The following is a 20,353-nucleotide window of genomic DNA, read 5'->3' on the forward strand; positions in this document are numbered from 1 at the left end:
GGGCATGTCTACACTGCCTGTGTGCTGTGCTCATGAGTACTGCCATGGTGCCAGCGCTCCTAATTGCTCCTGCCCACACAAAATCCCAGAAATGAGTGTAGTGGGTGCCAATTTTGCACACCTGAGACTGGCAGCCTAATAGCAACATTGAGCAAGGGCTTAGCACCATTCTGAGGGCGCTGTGCGATCCAATTTCCAGGATTTGACCTGTACACAGCAGGAATGGCTGGGCTGGATTTGCTTCACGTGTGTGCTTCTGAGCATGGTATAGACAGGTTGTAGATAAGCTGCCAGGCCACACTGCTGCTGGCAGCAGCATTTCCAGTCTGGACATTAGAAAAACAACGGAGTCGTGGGTCAGCTCCTTGACACCTGGGTGCTGATGGGTGAAACTGGGCTTTTATAATCCTTCCTTTTTAATAATCACAAGTGTTGGTTATTCAGGAAAAGGAGCCGGGCTCGTTAAGCAGCATGCCGGCATACTCTGCAACAAAGAAGGCTCTTCAGAAATGAAAGCTCTGGAGCACTGAGGAGCAGTTGCTGCAAAACCAGTAAATCATCTTTTGCAACCGTTTTGCACCACTTTGGTGCCTCTTAAATGGTTCCTGGAAATGAATGTCCTGCGTCTGGCTTGGTATCTGGGATCCCCCTCCCAGCACTTGGTCTTTCAAGCTGCTGCTTTTAGATGGCACAGGAGCATGGCAGTAGCAGGTGGGTCATTAAACATGTGGTATCTCCCTCTAATTCTCTGTGGAGGAGCCCTTAATGGGAGCTCCAGCCACAGAGTTAATAGGCTGGGTGCATTGCCAGGTTGATTTGTTAGCCTTTTCTGGATCATGGCCACACACAGTTGCGAGCTCTCTGGTAATGAAAGATGGAGCTTTCCAAAAGGAGCAAATGGCACTGGGGAGAGGGCTCATCCCACGCTTTCATGCTGGGATTGAGCCGATGCTGACTTGAGCTTGAAAGAATTTGTTGTGCTTGTGATGTCTTGTGAAGCACAGCAGAATGTGTCCTTGCACCTGCGGCGGAGTAAGGGCTTGGCAGATCGTGCCCTGCTCTGCCTCAGTGGCTGCCCTTTGTGGAGCATGTGTCACTGCAGTGCTAATGCCGCCTGAGTGGTTTGATGAGTGTCCTCTACACTAGGAGAGAGAAAAATGAGGGCACTTTTTTCCTGGTATCTGTTGCACATTTGCTGTCAGTGACTGGCATCAGTGAGAGATCAGAGATGGAGGGGCACCTGCCCCAGCCAGTGTGTGACAGCCACATGTCCTGGAGCTTCACTGTGGTTGCAGTTTCTAATGATCTTCGCAGGATCCTGGTTAGAGCAGTTCCTTCATCGTGGTAGAGCTAGAGGAGACAAGTCCTGGGCCCTTTCCTACTCACGCTGTTTATGGGGTGGATATTGAAGGCCCTGTCTATAGTTACCTGATGTGCAGAAGCTCTTTCCAGAAGTGGGCTGTGATCCGTGCAAATGCAGTTATCGCATTCCCCCTGCAGTTTAAACTAAACACACAACAGTCCTTTGCCTGTCTCTTACCGACTAGTGTTTAATATTATCTGTAAAGCAGCACTGTAACTCTTTTTGTTTGTCCTGCTCTGAGATTTGATCATTTCAGCTTTCTCGAGTGCGTTCAAACAGCCCATCATTTATTATTTAAGTCAGTCTGCCAGAGAAATGTTTACTCTTTCTTCCCTGAAATGTGGATTCTCTTCCTTAAATTTGCCTTTGCTTGAGGCACAGAATGAACAGTCATCAGCTGCTATTTTCTTTCCTAAATCAAAACGAGCCCTGATTTTTAAATTCCATTTTTGTATGCTGGACATGGGAGTCTTGCATCACTGGAAAGACGTTGTTTCCAGCTTGCTTAGGCATTCCCTAGGTGACGGCCATTAACTTTACTAAATTCTTTTTCACAGTAAAAGATATTGCAGATATTTTTCAAGGTTTTCTTATATTCTTGTTTGTCCATCTCCCTACAGTTGTGTGTGCTGGAAGATGATAGATGTGGAAAATGGCTTCAATTAAAAAAAAATTAGCTGTTTAATGCACTTAAAAATGGTGATTTTTTTTGGTTTTGATTTTTTTGCAGTTTTTGTACCCAAAAGTTTTGGTGCATCTGTGTGGAATAAAGTGCATGCTGGGATGGGTAAGGTCGCACTCTCAGACTCATGCTAGTAAAAGCCTAACGGTCAAATTATCTCTTCTGTCACAGGCGGGTGTAGAGTTATATACAGACTGCATTTCTTAAACGGGTACACAAGTAACACACGGGAGACTTGCTTGACACCATAGTTCAAGCCTTCGTCCTGAATCTTCTGCTCCTGCTGGTTCTCGAGAAGGCGCTTCCACAGTAGCTGCTCCTGCCCAAAGGGAAATAAGTGAGGAGGTTTTGAACTCCTTGCACGTTAGCAGGGAAGCAGCCACCAGATGGCCAGCCAATAAAGCAGTCCGTCACCTGTAAAAGCCAGTAATGGCTTCGAGATGTTGCCAGCTCCGGCCAGAGTAGAACAGGAAGATTGATCATGGGTGAATGGTCCAGTGTCCCTTTGCCAGCCATCTGAGCCAATGTTTGAGGGGTTGGGGGGTCTTTTTTGGAACTGGGATGACTCCAGGATCAGGAAAAAACATTTTTTTTTTTTTTTTACAATGAGGTTTAGTTTTGGAGGCAGACAGGGCATTTAGGTGCCTACGTCCTGGGTGTGCCTTTGAAACCGTCCCTTTATCCTTTGAGGCCGCTTGTCCTGTGTCTGACCCACTGAGGGATGCCTCCTGTTTGTCACTCCTTGTCTTTGTGGCCTTGCCTAATTATTGCCTTGCTAATGGTAACCTCATGAGATCATTTTGCCCAGATAAAATGCTGTAAATGACTGATTACAGGCAGTATTAATCCCTTTTCTTCCTCCTTGACTTTTCCTTGGTTATGCTAAAAGCCTCTCTGCTTGGACAGTCATGATCTGACTCCAGTAATTAGTAGAGATAAGAAACTGTTTTGAAAGTAGCCCTGTCTAAATAGCCTTGACCATCAGGATATTTATGAGCGTGGGAGCTCAGCAAGGTTTTACATGCCAATAAAGACTGAAAGCTGGTAATTGCATTCCCATCACTAATGACATAAGCAGTGGGCCATATTCTGTTTCATCATATGTCTCCTGGGCAGTTACAAGGGCCTGTAGAATTTTCTTCAAGATGAAATTCAATTTGCAGTAACAAATGGCTTAATAAGGGAAGATATATGTGGCTCCCAGTGCCTGTGGCTTGCACAATGAGAAGTGTTACATGCTCCTGCTTAGTTGTGGAAGTCCAGTAATTAGCATCATTAGCAAATTGACAAATCACTCATTCTTGTGCTGCAGTCTTTGAGTGTGGAGATGAATCTTTGAGATGGGCTGGTGTGCCAAGCACTAAATGGAGAAAAGGCCGTATTCTGACTTTAGAAATTTAGCGTTTCTTGTTGATTTTATTCCCCGTTGTGTTTCTTCACCTTTTTCTCTAAAAATTACTTTCCAACCTGATACAGTTTAAAAGACCCTCCTGTTTCCTCTTCCAGGTGCCTTGGTCTGGCATGAACTTTTTCTGCTGTTTCTGCTGCACTTAGCTTTTCCTCACAAGCCTTAGAACGGCCCAGTAGTCCTTTGGGAAGTCCTGTTACTCATTGTTGCTTTTTGGTTTTTTGGGAGTAACTGTATTCCATTATGCCTTTTAGTGATGGCATTTAGGAAGATTCCCTAATCTCCTCTGACTGGAAAGGTCTAATAGGAGGAAGGACTAAAACCTACTTAGTAATTTATTAATTTCTCGCAATATGCCTCCGTGAAATCTAAGACCCTTTGCACTGCTGTCTTCTCCTGGCGCTGAATACAAGTGGCACATGGAAAGAGGCTGTAAGCCTTCTCTCTTGCATCCTTCCAGCTGGTGAGACATCCAGGAGGAGTTGGTCACTAGGTAATGCTTCTGCTTTGTCTCGGCAACCATAAAATTGGATTGGACATGAAATGTGTACAGGTCTAATAGGATAATCAGAGAGGGAGGGCAGCAAAATGATTTGAACTGAACTGTCACTGTTTTGTCCCAAAAAGATTTCCTGTCTCTAGTGCTCTGTTGTAGTAGGGCAAAATGTACGGTTTGGTTGAAACAGATGCGTGCAGAATTCAATAAGAGGGATTCAACATATGAGTCTCTGGGAGGCAACATCAAAAGTCCTGGGGCATGTGCTGATGTTGGATAGGAGGAGAGCAGGATCCCTGGCAAGGATGTTGGCAAGGGAACAAGGCCAACTCCGATAGTTAATAAAATCAAGTGGCAGTGAGCGCTTTTGCTTGGTGACAGATGCAGTGGTTCCAGTTGGTTTCACAGGGCAGCCTCTGTCTGCTCCATTTTTGTCATTGCTTCCTGAGTTGTGTTTGACTGTAACATTAGTGTCAGATGTGTGTATATTAGTGTTAGATGTGTGTTAATGTAACACTAACATTAGTGTTAGATGTGTTTGACTGTAACATTAATGTTAGATGTGTGTGTTCCCAGCTGAGCTGTGTGGACACCAAAGTAAGTGCCCTGCATTAGTGTGATCAGGCTGCTTGGCCTGGCTGAGAAGCAGATGTCTCTGCATGGCACTTAATTTTACCATGTAGGCCAAAACACAGAGGGAAGCTGTTGAATGTCCTTCTGGGAAGCTACAGCCTTGGTCCTCTAAAAGCCCTCTGGGGATGCCGACAACTGGAAACAGATTAGGAGAGAGGGGAGGTTCCTGTCTCCCAAACCGTTGCATATCACACCGCCCTAGCAAAGAGATGCGTGTGTCTGCACAAAATAGAAAAGCTCGGGGACCCAGATGGCCATGCTCTGACTGGCTGAGAAATGCATCGTTCTGCATCCAGGCTGCTCTCTTTATAACATTGTGCTGGCTCCCCGGGTGAATGCCCCTTTGCAAAAGGGGAAGATGCTGGAGTCTAAATGTGCTGAGAGGAATATTAACGATTCCAGTCAGGGCCTGGGCGTTTTCTCCAAAGTCTGAGCTCTGTGATTTGCTGCTGACAGCATGGGCTGGTGTGAAGTTATTAAATTGCAGATGAGCTCATTGCTTGGACGAGAGCAAGTTCCAGCCTTGCACGGTTGTAAAATATCACATGTGGTGGGGATGGAGGGTCACACTGGTGAGGTGAAGGGATTTATAGAGCAGCTGAGAGATGCATCTCTGCATACAACTGCGTAGCACGGGGAGGGGAGAACACGTCATGTGAAAAATTCAGACTCTCCCAGGAGAGGGAGAATTACAGAATGTATTGGCTCTGGTTTCCTATTAAACTTCAGCCTGGGTAATTGCCAAATTTTTGAGGCGCTTAAAAAGAGGTGGCATAATAGCAAGCCTGCTTTCATCCGGAGAGATCCCAGCATGCTGAAAGCTGGTTGTACAGGAATTATGGTTCCCAGCCCTGAAAACCAGTTCCCTTGTAGCAGCTGTTCCTTACCAGTGGGACCATATGGGTGAGCTTCAGACAGTTGCACTGAGCGTGTCCTCAGCCCTAACATGTAGCACTGGCCAGGTGTGGTGTGTCACCCTCTGGGCCAGGCACTGGAGAATAACAGCCCTTGTGTTACTAGTGAGAAAAGTTATTTCTCCAGCACAGGTGGTAGAGATTTGAAGCCCGCAGGTCCTGGCTTCAGACTTGAGCGTTATCTGAGTAACAGGTATTTACTTGGGCAAAACTCCCCCTCTTCTCTGTGGGAAAGTTAATCTGAGTGTAAACCTCCAGGATTTCTCCATGTGCTTTTAAGGGGAAACAAAAGGGAAAATCTGCAGCTGGAATTGTGGAACTAACGTGACACTTGCTGTCATCTCATGACCTGCTTTGCTCATCCCTTTATATTCCTTTATTTGCCCTGGGTCCACCTCATCTCTGAAGCTCTTTGGAGCAGGGACTGTCTGCTACTTTGGGTTTATACAGGGGCTACCATTCCTAGTGGGCCCTGGAATAAACATGATAATAATGACCTGACCCCAGTTATCCTTCCTGCTCGGTGCAAGGGGGGCTGGACCTGATGATCTTCTGGGGTCCCTTTCAGCCTTACAATCCATGAATCCATGAGCAGATATTGCCGTGAGCTCTAGTCGTCTTGCCTGGGTAGAAGAAGTAATGTGAGCACAAGTCTTGAAAATCTTGTGAATTTTTCACTCGAGCAAAACTGATCCATCAGCACCAAAGAGAACCGCCTGTCTCTTATCCAGGAGGGCCTTGGGGATTGCCATCAGTCTAGAGGATTCCCCCAGTACGGCAGTGATTCTCAACCAGGGTATCCTGGGATGCCAGGAGATCTTTCGAAGGGTGCGAGGAGGTAAGTGAAGGCTTAAGTTTGTCCCTGCCTGGCTGCTCCCCCGCCCCCACTGCTTAACCCCTCTGCAAGGAGATGAGCACTGAAATAAATGCATTTGTTTTTGAAATGGGATGCATTGAGTCACAGGAGGGTGCCTCGAGTCGAAAAGGTTGAGAACCCCTGTTCTAGGGGTTGCACCTGCTGCTGAACCATAGAGCAGCCCTCCTCCCTCACGGCTTGAAGGTGATGGAGATGCTTTCCTCGGTCCGCTCAGGTTCTGTGCTGAGCTCAGCTTGACCATGCCTGAGGATTTTGCTCAGTGGTGGGCAGAGTCCAGTCTGAGGACCAGATCAGGCCCCGGCAAACTACATTTCCCAGCAGCCCCTGCCCACGTTGCTGGGTCCCATTTCCATAGAGATCCCAGCAGCTGTGACAGTGTGGGGCTGGGGTTTCCATGGAGACCGGAAACCCCAGCCCCACTGCATGCAGCAGGGCAGGGAGTTGGTCCAGGGCTGGGATCTTGCAGTGGTCTGGAGCTGGGGCAGGGCTGCAATGTGCAGCCTACATGCCCTGTGCAGGGCTGTACAGGCAGCAGATCATGGCAATCCACGAACTCCAAGCCATGATGTCACTGCTGGCCCCAGAGCAGCTCCCTGCCCTGCCACTGGCCTGCCAGCACAGCTGGGGCCGGTCTCCATGGAAACCTCAGCCCCACGGAGGGATCTCCATGGAAACTGGCCCCAGCAACGTGGGATGGGGCTGCTGGGAAATGGAGTCTGGCTGCCAGACAAATCTGCCATTTTGCCCACCCCAGTCTAGCTACTTAAACCTTGATATTGCTGTGTGAAGTCATCGAGGAGCTTTGCGCTGGTTGACTGGCCTGTTGTGCTGTTCTGCTCCCATCTTGCTCTGAAGGCAGCATAAGGCAGAGGGGAGCAGCTAGCCAGTGGGAAATGAGAGAGACTGCGCTGGACGGGAAGCAAAACTTGTCCAGTGTAGGGATTTTGTGCACTCCTGACTGTCCAGGAGATGGAGGACTGGAGGCTTTTTTTCTGTGTAATTGAGACTGTAAATGGAAGAGACTCTGCGGGCAGTTATACTACATACTCCTGGGGAATCAGTGCCATGCCCCAAAGAGAGGATAGAAGCAAATTGACCTCAGCTGTATAGTAACACAAGCCAAAAGGGCAAACAAAAAGCTAGAAGGAGCACTTGGAGAGAGCAGCTTTTGTCCACTGGAAGAACCATCTTTCTCTTTCCTTCCCTCTAACTGGATTCCTAAATGGACCTTGAACATTGTAACAGTCCTCTGCTTTAGTAACAGCCCAGGATCAATAGGGCTGAAGCTGGTTTAAGATAAACCTGGTTGAATGTAGTAAACTGATTTGGGTCAAACCGGTTTATGACACTTCTGCCCCAGATCCCTTCCTGGTTCAAGTTAAATCAGAGTCTCTTAGCATCCCAGCATTTTGCAGCCCCAGGCTGGGTTGGGCTGTCTGCTCCAGAGAGCAGGGCTTGCCCTGCTCGTCTGTTCCCTAGCTGGAGCATTAAGGGCTGGCTCATTGGCCCCCCCAGGCAAATCTTGGCTGAGGTCTGGGGCAAAGGAGCAGGGTTTAACTTCCCTTCCCCTGAGTACAGAATTGCCCTGCCCTGCTAAACTTACTGCTGGCTCTGATTGTGGACTAGAAATCTCAGAGGCACCTGGAAGCAGGAAGAAGTGATGAGCAACCCTGTAGAGTCATGCTGCTGTGATTGTGGACTGCACATCCCAGAGACCTTGGGGGCACCAGGAAGAGGAAGTGAATACACAACCTATGCTGGATACATACCCGAGAGCCTTGCTCTAGCGTCCTCCAGCTTCTAGCTTGAGCCACTGCAGACATGTGGTGGCATTTCCTGAATTAAAAATGAATGTCTGTTCATTTGCTTATTGGTTCAATCTTTGCAGCTTGGACTAACCTACAAAGACTGAATCAGTTCAGCCTCAGGCTTTTTGACTGTCTGTACTTATCCTTCTAGAATACCCGACACTCTCACAATCCTAACTGTAGGATTCGTGTGGTTTTAAGTTCTAGAACACGTGTTAAAAACAGGATTTGCAGCCCATTGAGGATCTGCATAGCTTGACATGACTCCATGCTAGAGCATGGCCCGCTCTCAATGGCTGTGTCCTCCAGAAGGCACAGCACTGAATTATTTTACTGTCAGGAAGTTCCAGGGTCAGATTCCAGGCTTAAGAGTCTGTCTGGCTCTGGACATCGCTCTAGGGCCTGCACAGTTGTAACAGACTCTTGAAAGTAGGAGTTTGGAGCCCTTTCAGTTCTAATTAAAAGTGAAAACTGAAGTGCAGCCTCAGTGGGCTTGCCCAGGAATTACAGCCCAGTATCTAAGGAATACAGTGTATAAAACCACCACTGTCTTCTTAGATATCTGTGTACTGAGATTATAATGATTCATAGTTTCATAGTTTCTAGGTTCGGAAGGGACCTGAGCAGATCATCTAGTCCGACCCCCTGCCATGGCAGGAAAGAGTACTGGGGTCAAATGACCCCAGCAAGATGTTCATCTAACCTCCTCTTAAAGACCCCTAGGGTAGGGGCCAGCACCACTTCTCTTGGAAGCTGGTTCCAGACCCTAGCCACCCTGACCGTGAAGTAGCATCTCCTGATATCTAACCTAAACCTGCCCTCTGCCAGCTCGTGACTGTTATTCCTGGTCACTCCTGGCGGTGCTCGGGGAAACAGTGACTTCCCCAATGCCTGCCGATCCCCCCGACTCGTTTATATATATATATAATTGATTATGTTGTTGAAAGTTCCAACTTGACAGGGGCCATATGATGGATAATTGCTATGTGTAGATCATAAGCAGTAGGGGCATGGCTGGTTAAATGTGATCTTTATGTACTGCCATTAAATTAACAGAATCTACTGGACATCTTTTTTTTTCTTAAGAGTCTAATCCTTGCATCCTCAGCTGAGGTGGTATGTGCAAAATTTCAGCCTGGAGTCAACATTTCCTACTGAATCGAGTGTTCATAGTGAAAATGCCATCTTAACTCTACCGGTGCCTTGATGGTGCACCTAAAATTAAATAGGAAACAGTCCAATTGCAGAAGCATTGCATTGCTGCTTCCTGTTTGAGGCTGCAGCTCCATGCAAGACCGGTTCCTTTTATAACTGCCAACTTCCTCGGTTTAGTGTCTTGTCAAAAAAAAGTGGAAGGAAACAAATCCATTTCTTTTTAAATAAGTCATTTAAGATTCCAGCTTTCAGTCTGCAGGGCCACCGAACAACAGGACTTGCAAAGGGCAGGGGGGGCGTAGTCTGGATCCAGCCCACAGGGCCTGGCACTAGACCATTCATTCAGCCTGTAGGCTAGCTGCACACCAGGGATCTGTCCTGTGATGCCAGATGAGTTTCACATCCCTGTATTAGCTGCTAAATCGTTAGTGGCAACCAAGACTAAAGATTAGTCATAGTTGGCTTGCTTTTGGTATTTCAGTAGGGTTTTGTGTGTCTGGTTGTCCTAAATATCTCACTCTTTTCCTTAGCTGGACTGGAGCTCTCCCATGGCTGCTGTGTCCGAAGGCCCCTTCGTAGCACTAGCACCTCGTAAAGAGCTTTTATGTTTCACTTTCAGCAGATCAACCCTGCCCTGGGCCTGCCCCAGGGTCTTCACTTCCAGTGTTTGATATCGATGGGTGACTGACTGCACTGAGGCATGAGACCAGAAACATGGAGTGGTTTCCCCTTTACATCTCTTTTCTGTATTATTCGCGTTCCTCTTGCCCAGAGCTCTCACCTCTTTCCTGTTGCCCTCCAGCCTTTGGAGTAAAATCCTTGTTTGTTCTTTAATGCTGCCTAAATACAGTGGCTGAAGCTTGAACGTCATGGTGGGTCCCTAGAGAGCCACCCTTTGCACCAGTCTTAGACAGATCGAGCCTCTTGCTGTTTTCTGCTGAGAAGCCGTCTTGTCACGTGCCTCCACCTGCCCTCGGCATCAGCAACCACTGAACACGGTGCTGCCTCTATGCCTTGAATTGCTGTATGATGGGGAGGCAGCTCATTGTGGCTGGATTTCCACCTGTGTGCAGGGGGGCAGCCTGAGGACTAAGCAGCATTGACATGCTATTACAATCTAGTCTGAAAGCTCATGCCTTGGGGCGGGCTTTGCCCTGGGTGATTGTATCAGTAAAACATACTGAGACTGCCTAGTAGGGGTGGTTTGCTTCGTTAAGGTGGCTGCCTGAATGCAAGGACAGCTTTTTTTTTTTCTTTTCCCTCCCTCGTCCCTGATATCGAGCAGCAGAATTTTCCACAATAGGAGCAGTCAATTGGGAGCACTTTTGTACCCATTGTTGTCAAGCATGTGGGTGGACTGGGTAGTTAGATCCATGCTAGGGTGACTCCGTCTCGAGTTAGATTATTCTAAAGGGGCTGTAATTTTGCCAGTACTTTTATGGGAGAGGATTGTGCATCTGGAGCTAAAGATGTGTTTCTGTACCAATGTTTTATGCTTCACTTGCTCTTGGAGGGGAAGCCTATTAAAACAAGTTTTTGGAACCCACCATAATTTTCCTAACGTCTGCCTGCTCTCTCACCTTGGCTGAGTTGCAGGCGCTCTGTCGGCTTGCTGGGCTGTAGAGTGTGTGTTTGGTCGTTGCTTGTTTAGCCTTTCCTGACTTCCCATTTCAAATGAAAACCAAAACCTGTGTTCTCCAAGAGCAGTATGCACCCAGTGTAGGGAATCTCTGCTCCAATAAAACTTCATTCCTTCTCCCTCTGCCATCATTGCTGGGCTGTGCTTCATCACTGGGTGATTTCTAGCGGTAGCTGAATTGGTCCTCGTGTATCGCTTCTGGATGACTGATTGCAGTGCATTGTGTGATCCTTCCAAATGGGTCATATAATAGAAGTCAGCACTCAACTTTCATCCTTTTTATTGGTATAGTGACTTATAGATTGTTATTCTTGCCCTGCACGTTATGCTGGCGCCATGTCCTATAGAGTCCAGTCCTTCTTTAAGGTGCTTAATCCACCAAACCCAGAATTTAATATGGAAACCGCGGATCCCTTCCACCCAGCGAAGAGCATTGGAAGCCAGGAGACTGGGGTGGGGGGGAAGATGGGTAACTGAGATCCTCTCCCTGTAACAAGTGGCCATTGGAACAGGAAGTCGGCTACTTCCTGCGCAGTGTTGACACTAATGGGAATGCCACAACTTGTGCGTTGAAGCCTGTGGGTGATCAGGCTGATCGTTAATCTGAGCTGGCACAGCTGCAGATGTAATTAGGGGCAGTCAGAAGATCCAGGCCTTTTTCAAAGTGCCTGCTGTGCCATGTTCTCAGACATTTATGCGGATTGTTTGGTCCTTCTGAATTTCTCGGCATCTCTGAAGCGATCCTCTTGCGCTGCTCACATCTCTACCGGGTGTCCTAGGAGCGATCCATCACCCTGCTCTCAGGACACCCGGTAGAGATTTTGCATGAGGCTGCATCTCACCCTGGCTCCCTGTGAGAGCCCCTCTTGGCTCTCTCTCTAGGGCAGGGGGAGGTACCTTGCCAGGTTTGCAGCTTACGGTCTGTGACTCTCATGCTGTTCTCTGTCTCGGCTCGGTGTCTACAAATGGGTCAGCTGCCAGGGGGTCTGAACTGGCTTACAACTTCCCAGGAAAAGATGTGAACTACAAGCTGTCACGGGTACCCACTGACACAAAAGTGTCTGCATTAGTGTGGCTGTCTTGAAAAAGCATGGTGGGTGATGACTTGCCAGATAGCTTCCTTAACAAACACAGTATTAACCTCTAAATGATGGGTTCCAGGTTCTCCTGGGTGAATTGCCTTCTCTTGACCAAACCCAAGTGCTTATCTTGCAGAAAGATGTGATAGAGAAGGAGGCAAACACTAAGGCAGTTGTGTTTGTGCTCATGCTGTGTAGAGGGGGCTTGTGATCCTAAGTGTGTTGACCTACATGGAATGATCATCATCGCAACTCTACTAAGTGTGGGGCGTGGGTGTTGCTCAGAGGGAGACGCCTTTAGGATCTACAGGCCTAAGTGGAGCTCGAGGCTACACCATGCAAAAGTTCAACAAGGACAAGCGCAAAGTCCTGCACTTAGGACCGAACAATCCCATGCACCGGTACAGGCTGGGGGCTGACTGGCTGGGCAGCAGCTCTGCAGAAAAGGACCTGGGGGTTACAGTGGACAATATGCTGAATATGAGCCAACAGTGTGCCCTTGTTGCCAAGAAAGCTAATGGCATGCTGGGCTGCATTAGTAGGAGCACTGCCAGCATAACCAAGGGAAATGATTCTTCTCTTGTATTCAACATTGGTGAGGCCACATCTAGAGTACTGCGTCCAGTTTTGGGCCCCCAACTACAGAAAGGATGTGGACAAATTGGAGAGAGTCCAAAGGAAAGTGATGAAAATGGTCAGGAGGCTGGGGCACATGACTTGTGAGGGAGCTGGGTTTATTTAGTCTGGAGAAGAGAAGACTCAAGGGGGCATTTAATAGCAATCTTCAACTATCTGAAGGGTGGTGGGAAAGAGGATGGAGCTGGACTGTTCTTAATGGTAGCAGATGACAGAACAAAGAGCAATGATCTCAAGTTGCAGCAGGGAAGTTTAGGTTGGATGTTAGGAAAAATGCTGTCATGAGGAATGTAGTAGAGCACTGGAAGAGGTTACCCAGAGAGGTGGTGGAAGCTCCATCCTTAGAGGTTTTTAAGACCTGGCTAGACAAAACCTTGGCTGGGATGATCTAGTTGGGGCTGGTCATGCTTTGAGTGGGGGGCTGGACTAGATGACCTCCTGAGGTCCCTTTCAACCCTCATTTTCTATGATTCTGTGGAGTTGTACATCCAGGGCAGAAGAGCTTGTCTCTACCCAGCAAGGTCGGCTTATATATATGGTAACCCTATATAGAATAGGGTTACCATATTTGCAGTTCCAAAAAAGAGGACATCTGTCATGGGGACACCTCTCCCCTAACCCACAGCCCTCTATCCCTGCTGCTGTCCCTCGCTCCTGACCTGCAGACCCCTGCCCCTGCTAGTGCCCCTCACTCCCTACCCACAGTCATCGTGTCCGTCCCCCCCACCCCAGGCCAAGCTGGTGCCCCTCACTCCTGACCCACAGCCCCTTGGTGCTTCCAGTGCCCTGCAGTCCTGGTCCATAGTTCCCCACCCCCCGGTGCCCCTCACTTCCCACCCATTGTGCCCCCAGCCCTGCTGGTGCCCCTCACTCCTGACCCACAGCACCCCACCCCTTCCAGCTCCCACATCCCAAACAGGCTGGAAAGCAGTGGCTTTGGCTTTTGCAGGTAGTGGTGGAGCAAGTCCAGCCCCAGCATGGGCTAGGAGGAGGAGGAAGGGATGCTTGTAGCACCTCCTGCCCCAAACTGGGCTCCTGTGCTGTGCTGCCCCCAGCCTCCCACAGACTTACCTGCATCCAGCTGCTGGGACTGCTCCCACTGCCCTGCCTGGCTGCATGCTGGCCACGTGCATGTGACCTGCCTCCAAACACCCTCCCCCCACACACCCCTGCAGAACAGAACAACATCCTGGACATTTGTTCAGATTTCAAAAAAAACGTCTGGATGGAAATCAGACAACCCAAAAAGGGGATGTTTTCAGGAAGACCCTGGTATAAAAAAGATAAGATCAAGAGAGAGTGGTGGATAGGCAGCAATATTACTGTTGGTTTACAGGGAAGGTATTATCACACATGAAATCAGTCCCCAAGTTAGGGAAAGTATCTAGGTCCCTTGTGGCCTGGGTGCTGGAAACTTTCTCAAAGGCTCACTCCTGTGGGAGAGCAGGAGCCAGGCAAGAGGAGTTGTTTTGGCGGTGGAACTTGCTGTAGTCTGCAGCTGATTTAAGAGTGATGACGTGGAACCCCCCGGGGGAGTTGCTTTTGAGAAACAAAAGGTGATTAAAAGAAGAGAAAATGCTGGAAGCAGACTCAGTCTGGTATATCTAAGCCCTCCCCACCCATTTAATAGAGGCCAGGGAGCAGAAGAGTCAGTAAGTGCACTAGCGTAGTTAATACAGTTGTGGGGTTTGTGCCAAAGTCCCTCCACTTGGTCTGTCTTGGAATAAGCTGAGCCAAATTCTCATCTCGCGGCCTTCTGCTGGGTAGTGGATAGTTTCAGGGGAGTTATCTGTTGCTCTGCTGTGGGTGGAAGGAGAGACCCACTTCCTTCATGTAGCTCAATCCCTGAATTTTGGACTTGTGAAAAGTGCCAGGTTGCCAGCCCTCAAGCCTCATGTGTCCTCTCTCTGGGACAGGGAAAGCACAGGAGTGCAAGCTGTGCCATCCCACCATGCCAGCGTCCCCCTTTCCCTGCACTGAGCACATACATCGGGGGAATAGGGAGGACTTGTCTCTAGTCCTTGGCTTCTGTACTGAGGCTACCAACACAGGTCAGTTTGGAGAGAGAGACTGTTGCCGTTGTGGGTCATTGTCTGCCTGACCTTGTTTCTGTAACCCGGTTTCTGCAGGACTTAGGAATGGAGTCGACCTCGCTGGATGATGTCCTGTACCGATATGCCAGCTTCCGTAACCTGGTGGACCCCATCACCCACGACCTGATCATCAGCCTCGCTAGGTACATTCACTGCCCCAAACCGGTAGGTCCCCATTGGGTGCTTCTGCTCTAATTATGTGGCCAAGGGAGTTCTGCTCACATCTGTCTTTTGGGAAACTGCATCGTGTTATAAATGATCGGTGGCATGCACAGTGCTGTGATTGCAAGCTTGAGTGGAGGGGATGTGTTTGGACCATTGGGGTGATGAAGTATATTCCCAGCAGGCCTGTAACCCTGTGCCTAACCTGTGTTTTGCTCCTACCTTCTGCATGGTTCCTGTTTCTGTTTTCTTTTCTCTTCAGGTGCTCTGGCAAATCACTAAAACTGTAGGACTATTTCTGCATTGGAAGGGGATGAACTAGGATGACTTCCTAAACTTTTTGTCTCTCTGACTTCTGTGGTGCCTTTTGGTTTCCCCTGTGGCCTGTAATGGGAGGGAGTACCCAGCTGCCACACTTGGATACCAGGAAGGGGGGAGGCAGCTGAGAATGTACTCTGTCTTTGCAAGTGTTTTGGCCTGTTAAGATGAAAGCTGACAGTACTGAGAGCCTGGAGCCACAGCAACTGGAAGGACTTGCCTGGGCTGCACACTCATGTGTGGTGTGGTGGTGTGATTGAGCAGTGCTGGCAAAACAGGGATTTGCTTGCTGTTCCTGTTCTGTGATTTTATCCTGTCCTTGAAGGAAGCATGTCCCCTTGCTGATCTGGAGGTCAAGTTCTGAAATGGGACCCTATATCATTCAAAGAGATGCATCAGCAAGGCAGGGGTGTCCTTAGGTCAGGTGCAATTATGGCAGGAACCCTCCTAATATTCCCTGCTTTGTCTTGCACTTTTGGGGTGCCTATACGTGAGTGCGGAGGCTGCTCCGATGTGCTGCAATTACAGCGCATTAGAGCACGCTCAATTAATCAAGTCTGGTGGAGTGTGGTAGATACTGCGCTCAGCAGCCTCCCATGTCTTGTGCACCAGCATCCCCACACTTCACAATGGTGGTGGAGGTGCTTGAACTAAAGTTCATCAAATGAGCTGCCCTGAAGAATTAGGAAGCAAGGTGCTTTCAGACAAATGTTCCCTTTGGCTTGGATCCCTCTCTGCCTTCAGAGCATTTGTGCGTTAGTGCCTGGCGCTTTTATCACAAGCCTCATTAAAGACAAAACCTCTACATCAATGGCTTGCACTCCCTGACTGGCTTCTCCCAGGGGCTTGTCTCCTGCTTGGACAACAGGACACTGAGAAGGCCTCGGCACCCTAGGATCAGTGATTGTTGCAGGGCATCAAACGCTTTTGAAATCCTGAACCTGGGTCTCTTAGATGGCGAATAAAATACATTGAATGTTTCTTCTTGTTGGGATTGCAAGCTGCTCTGACCTAGCAAGTGGTTTTCTCTCCCAAGGGTTTCTTTATTTAATTAATTGCTGGGATTATATCAGTGTTGTTTGGTTCTATTAATTGCATTGATGTAGGCAGGTGTTAAATACCAGACTCTTCAAGATCCCCAGTTCCACATCTTTGTGCCTCAGTTTTACATATGTAAAATGGATGCAATAATATATCCCCTTGCCTAAGAGGAGAGGTGTAAGGATAAATGGAGTGGGATGTGTTTGGTGGATCAAGGCTGCTTTCTTCCACAAAGTGGCACGCATCCCTTGTACAATTTTGTAGTGGATCCTAGAGCTGGATGGTTAAGGACAGCTTTCATTGACAACTTAATTGCATTAGGTTTCTGAAAATGACCTTGATCCCTGCGCCTCTGCTTTCTCTCCAGACATTAGGTTTACTACTGTGACTGTAAAGTATTCTGCACAGGGGCCGTCTCTTACTAAGTCAATCTGCAGCGAGGCTACCCAGGGCTGCTGTAATGCAAAGAGGATTCAGGGGGTATCCCAGGTTCCCTGTGAAAGCTTATGAAGGACACATTCAGGCTAACATCACCTGTTGTCGCAATAATTTCCCTTGAGTGTTAATAATAACCTATATTGTTATATAACAATGAAGGAATTGCATCTTTTTTTTTTTTTTTCAATTAAAGATTTTTTTTCTCCGAAGGGGCAGCATGGGTTGGATTTTAGCACAGACCAAGTTCAGAAGTCACTGTGGCTGTCCTCCTGCAATGATAGCCACCATTCCTGGCTTCTGTGCAGGAGCTTTTCAGAAGCCTCCTGCAGCCCACAGTGGATTCAGAGCCGCTGTCGCGCTGAGTGGCTCTGAACAGGGGTTAGGGAACATTGTGCTTCCATTGCTGGAGCTTTGGCTGCACTACCAGTACCACCAGTTTGCAGCTGGGGGTGGGTTGAAATGCTGAAAGAGGTTCCACAAGGAGAATCCTAGTGCTCATACAGACGCTGGGAAGTCGGGGAGGTTTCCCAGAGCAGCTTTGATGTGTTTACAAGCAGCATTTATATGACACTTAGCTCTTAGCTTGCTTCTGAACACAGGATTGCCTGAGCCCTGAGTATGGGCTGCTAATGAGGCTTCCCCCAAGCAATCTTGACACCCATGTAAGGCCATATGTAAGAAATTGCTTCATCCCTGTGCGACCCCTGCTCAAAGTAAAAAGGATATAATGCAGCCTTTAAAGGGCTGGCAAATTAAGGGTAGCCGTTTATGCAATTAGTACAAATACATGTTTAGATCTCTGGTTCAAAGGGAACAAGCTGTTCTGCACAGAGGAAGGCCTGCATTTTTGATCTGTTGACTGATGGAGCTGAATCGGCAGCAGTGATGCAAACAGCTGTGATGGTACCAGTGCTTTTTCCATAGAGCAGTAGTTTTCAATGTTTTTGAGCTTTGTGTTACAATTTTGTTTGCGCCCCCCAGCTCCCCTCACCCCAGAGGAACAGCGCAGCCAGGCACAGGACACCCCTCATCCTAGCAGCCGCCGTTGTCTGGCTCTACTCAGCTTGGCGGGGTGGCCTCCACCTACCGTGGCTCCAGTGCCTCCTGCCTTGGCCCCGCTGTGACTCTAGGCTGTGTGCCCACCACACTGAGCTCCTGGAGGTGCAGCAGCCCGCTGGTGGAGCCTGCCCAGGCTGCCCCTGCATCACCCTGCGAGGCTGTAGCAGCACTAGGTCCTTGCAAACTTCTTGCTCGTGCCCCTTTGCAATGTGCCCCCCCCCAGTATTCCTTCACCCCCCCCAGGGGTGTGCCCCACAGTTTGAAAACTGCTGCTGTAGAGAGTGGCGTTTCCCCCCATCCCCAGTTAGACATGAAACCAGAGGAACCTATTTTAATAGTCACTTGTTCAAAGCAGAGGGCTGTCATGGTGCTGAAGTTGTCACCTGAGCTTGTGACGTGTCTTGTTCCTGGCTTGTGACATGATGTGGCTTGTGGTTTCTGTGGCATGGCTTGTTCCTCATTTTCTCCAGGAGGGTGAGCAGTGAATGGTCCTTGAACCTACACACAAAAGCACCCTCCACAAATAGGAATCAGTGGCTGCTGCTGCACACAAGGCCTAAAGCCAGCACAGCTTAATGCAATAAATTGCTGGCCTGAAATATGTGCAAGGTCCCCTAGCACTGGGATTGTGTCAAAAAGGGAATTTGTTCTAGGCAATATTGTTATATTGGTGCAATACAGAAGCACTTTATACCTAGAATAGGTAAGTCCTGCTGACAGCTCATGCTTAGCACACGCATTGTCCACTTGCTGGTGGTCCATGTCTCCCTGTTAACAGAGACTGTAAGAATCCTAACAATTAAACATACCTTTCTTTTTCACGCATCCCCTCTGAGGTGCTCAAAGCTGTTCGCAACCTGGAGCTGGGCTTCTGCTTCTCTGAGACTGGTGATATTATCTGTCTTCTAGAGATGAGGAAGCAGGCGCAGCCTAGCTAAGTGAATGGAGCAAGGCTGAACCGCTAGTCTAGTAGAGCAAGGACCTGAATGGTGACCAACTCCCTTACTCCTTGCCCATGCTTTGACCTGTCCTTGTAGTCTTTTGACTTCTTGCAAGAGGCAATTTGACTCTGCTTGGTCCTAAATGTCCATTTCTTTCCTGTTTTCAAAGAGGCCGCCTGCCTCTGCTGCATGATCCAGCCAGCCTCTTCTCTATGATGACCTTGGCAGGCGCTCTGCACCGCTGGCCTAATTTGGATGCCAGCACGGGCATTTTAAATATCGGTCCTGCAGTCTACCTTTTTGGTAGTTAGGAGACATGAGAACAGAGAGGAGTGAAATCCTGGAAATCCATGCAACCACATCCAAGTGATCACTCATTTTGGGAAGGCCTTTATGTACTATGAAGCTGAAAGGATGTGGAAGGGCCTGATTCACTTCATTATCCTGAAGGCTTTCAGCCTTTATGGGGTACATGTCTCTAATGAGGGGGTACATATCTTGAATGATTTTTCCCTAGTTTTTTGACAGTAATGACAACCCCAAAGAGGGACTGGGGCCTCTTGCTTTCTTTATCCCTGCTGACTGCTTTTTTGCTTTAGTCCACTCCTGGCTTTTAGTTAACAGACTGTTATCCTTTCTGGTCAGGGTCTATTTATAACAGCTCTAACTTAAGGGTGACCTTCTGGCATGTAAGCTGTCTGAGCTCAAATGCATGTTTTTAATAGCGGTGCTGCACTCTGAGCAAACGCATCCTCCCGTACGTGAAAAAGCTGGCCCAGGCTTTGTAGTGTCTTCCATAGATCAGCATGTGTTTAGTCCAGGAGAATAAATTCAAAACAGCAGCAGTGTAAGAGCTTTTAATTTATGTTGCATGAAGCTGGAATGAGTTGAGTGAGGCCGAGTCCAGATTTTATTTGGGCAAGTTTTCCTATAGATGCCATCTTACTTGTGTGGGGGCTGTAGATGAGCTTCAGCTGCATACTTCTGATCTACGTTCCAGCCCCAGCTTTTCCTAAAGTACCAGAGTTGTGGCAACTTGAAATTTGGCTCCTACAATAAAACTTTTGCAAAATCTGGGAGTGTTTGGAATAAGGAGCCAGGATTTGTTTAGGATGTATAACTCTGGCAAGCCCAAATCCCTCTTGCCTTGCTACCAGCTCCTCATAAGGCCCAGGTCCTGTTCTCCGTGATCATAGTCCCATGGATAGTAATTCCCATGGAATTAATGAAGCAGCTCCAGATTTAAACATTGAGATAAGTGTCAGACCTGAAGTAGATTTATCCCAGTGGCACATGTATGCGTACATTGTGGTTGTTGTACGTGATAATTGTGCTGAGCTGTACAAATAGGAGCCACCATCAGTGTTTATTGTCTGATGCTCGTTATTGTAGTGCACTTTAGTACACGTGTGCAGGTTGCAACATGAGAGGGTGTCTTACATGAGAGAGGCTCCCGGTGGTAGTTTTCCTATGCTGATTCTAGGGAAGATAACGACTAACAATCACTATTTGCTTCCTCTCGGGCACTGGCTTCTGGGTAGCTTGTTTTTCTTTAACTCTTTTTCATTCCCAGTGCTGAAGAAAACTGCTAGACGGTTAACTCTGGAAACT

General features: G+C 48.3%; 1 protein-coding gene across 2 annotated transcripts in view; it reads left to right on the forward strand.

The window, feature by feature from the left end:
• LRRC75A (leucine rich repeat containing 75A) overlaps nucleotides 1–20,353 on the forward strand; it is a 167,191-nt gene that overhangs the window by 37,784 nt on the left and 109,054 nt on the right. For both annotated transcript variants that reach the window (XM_090025613.1, XM_090025614.1), the window contains exon 2: nucleotides 14,820–14,948. In XM_090025613.1, the coding sequence (XP_089881739.1) occupies nucleotides 14,820–14,948 (129 nt within the window). The remainder of the gene's footprint in view (nucleotides 1–14,819; nucleotides 14,949–20,353) is intronic.

The sequence above is a fragment of the Crocodylus siamensis genome, chromosome 13 (assembly GCF_052110815.1).
Source record: "Crocodylus siamensis isolate JL-2025a chromosome 13, ASM5211081v1, whole genome shotgun sequence".
NCBI classification, from domain to species: Eukaryota; Metazoa; Chordata; order Crocodylia; family Crocodylidae; genus Crocodylus; species Crocodylus siamensis.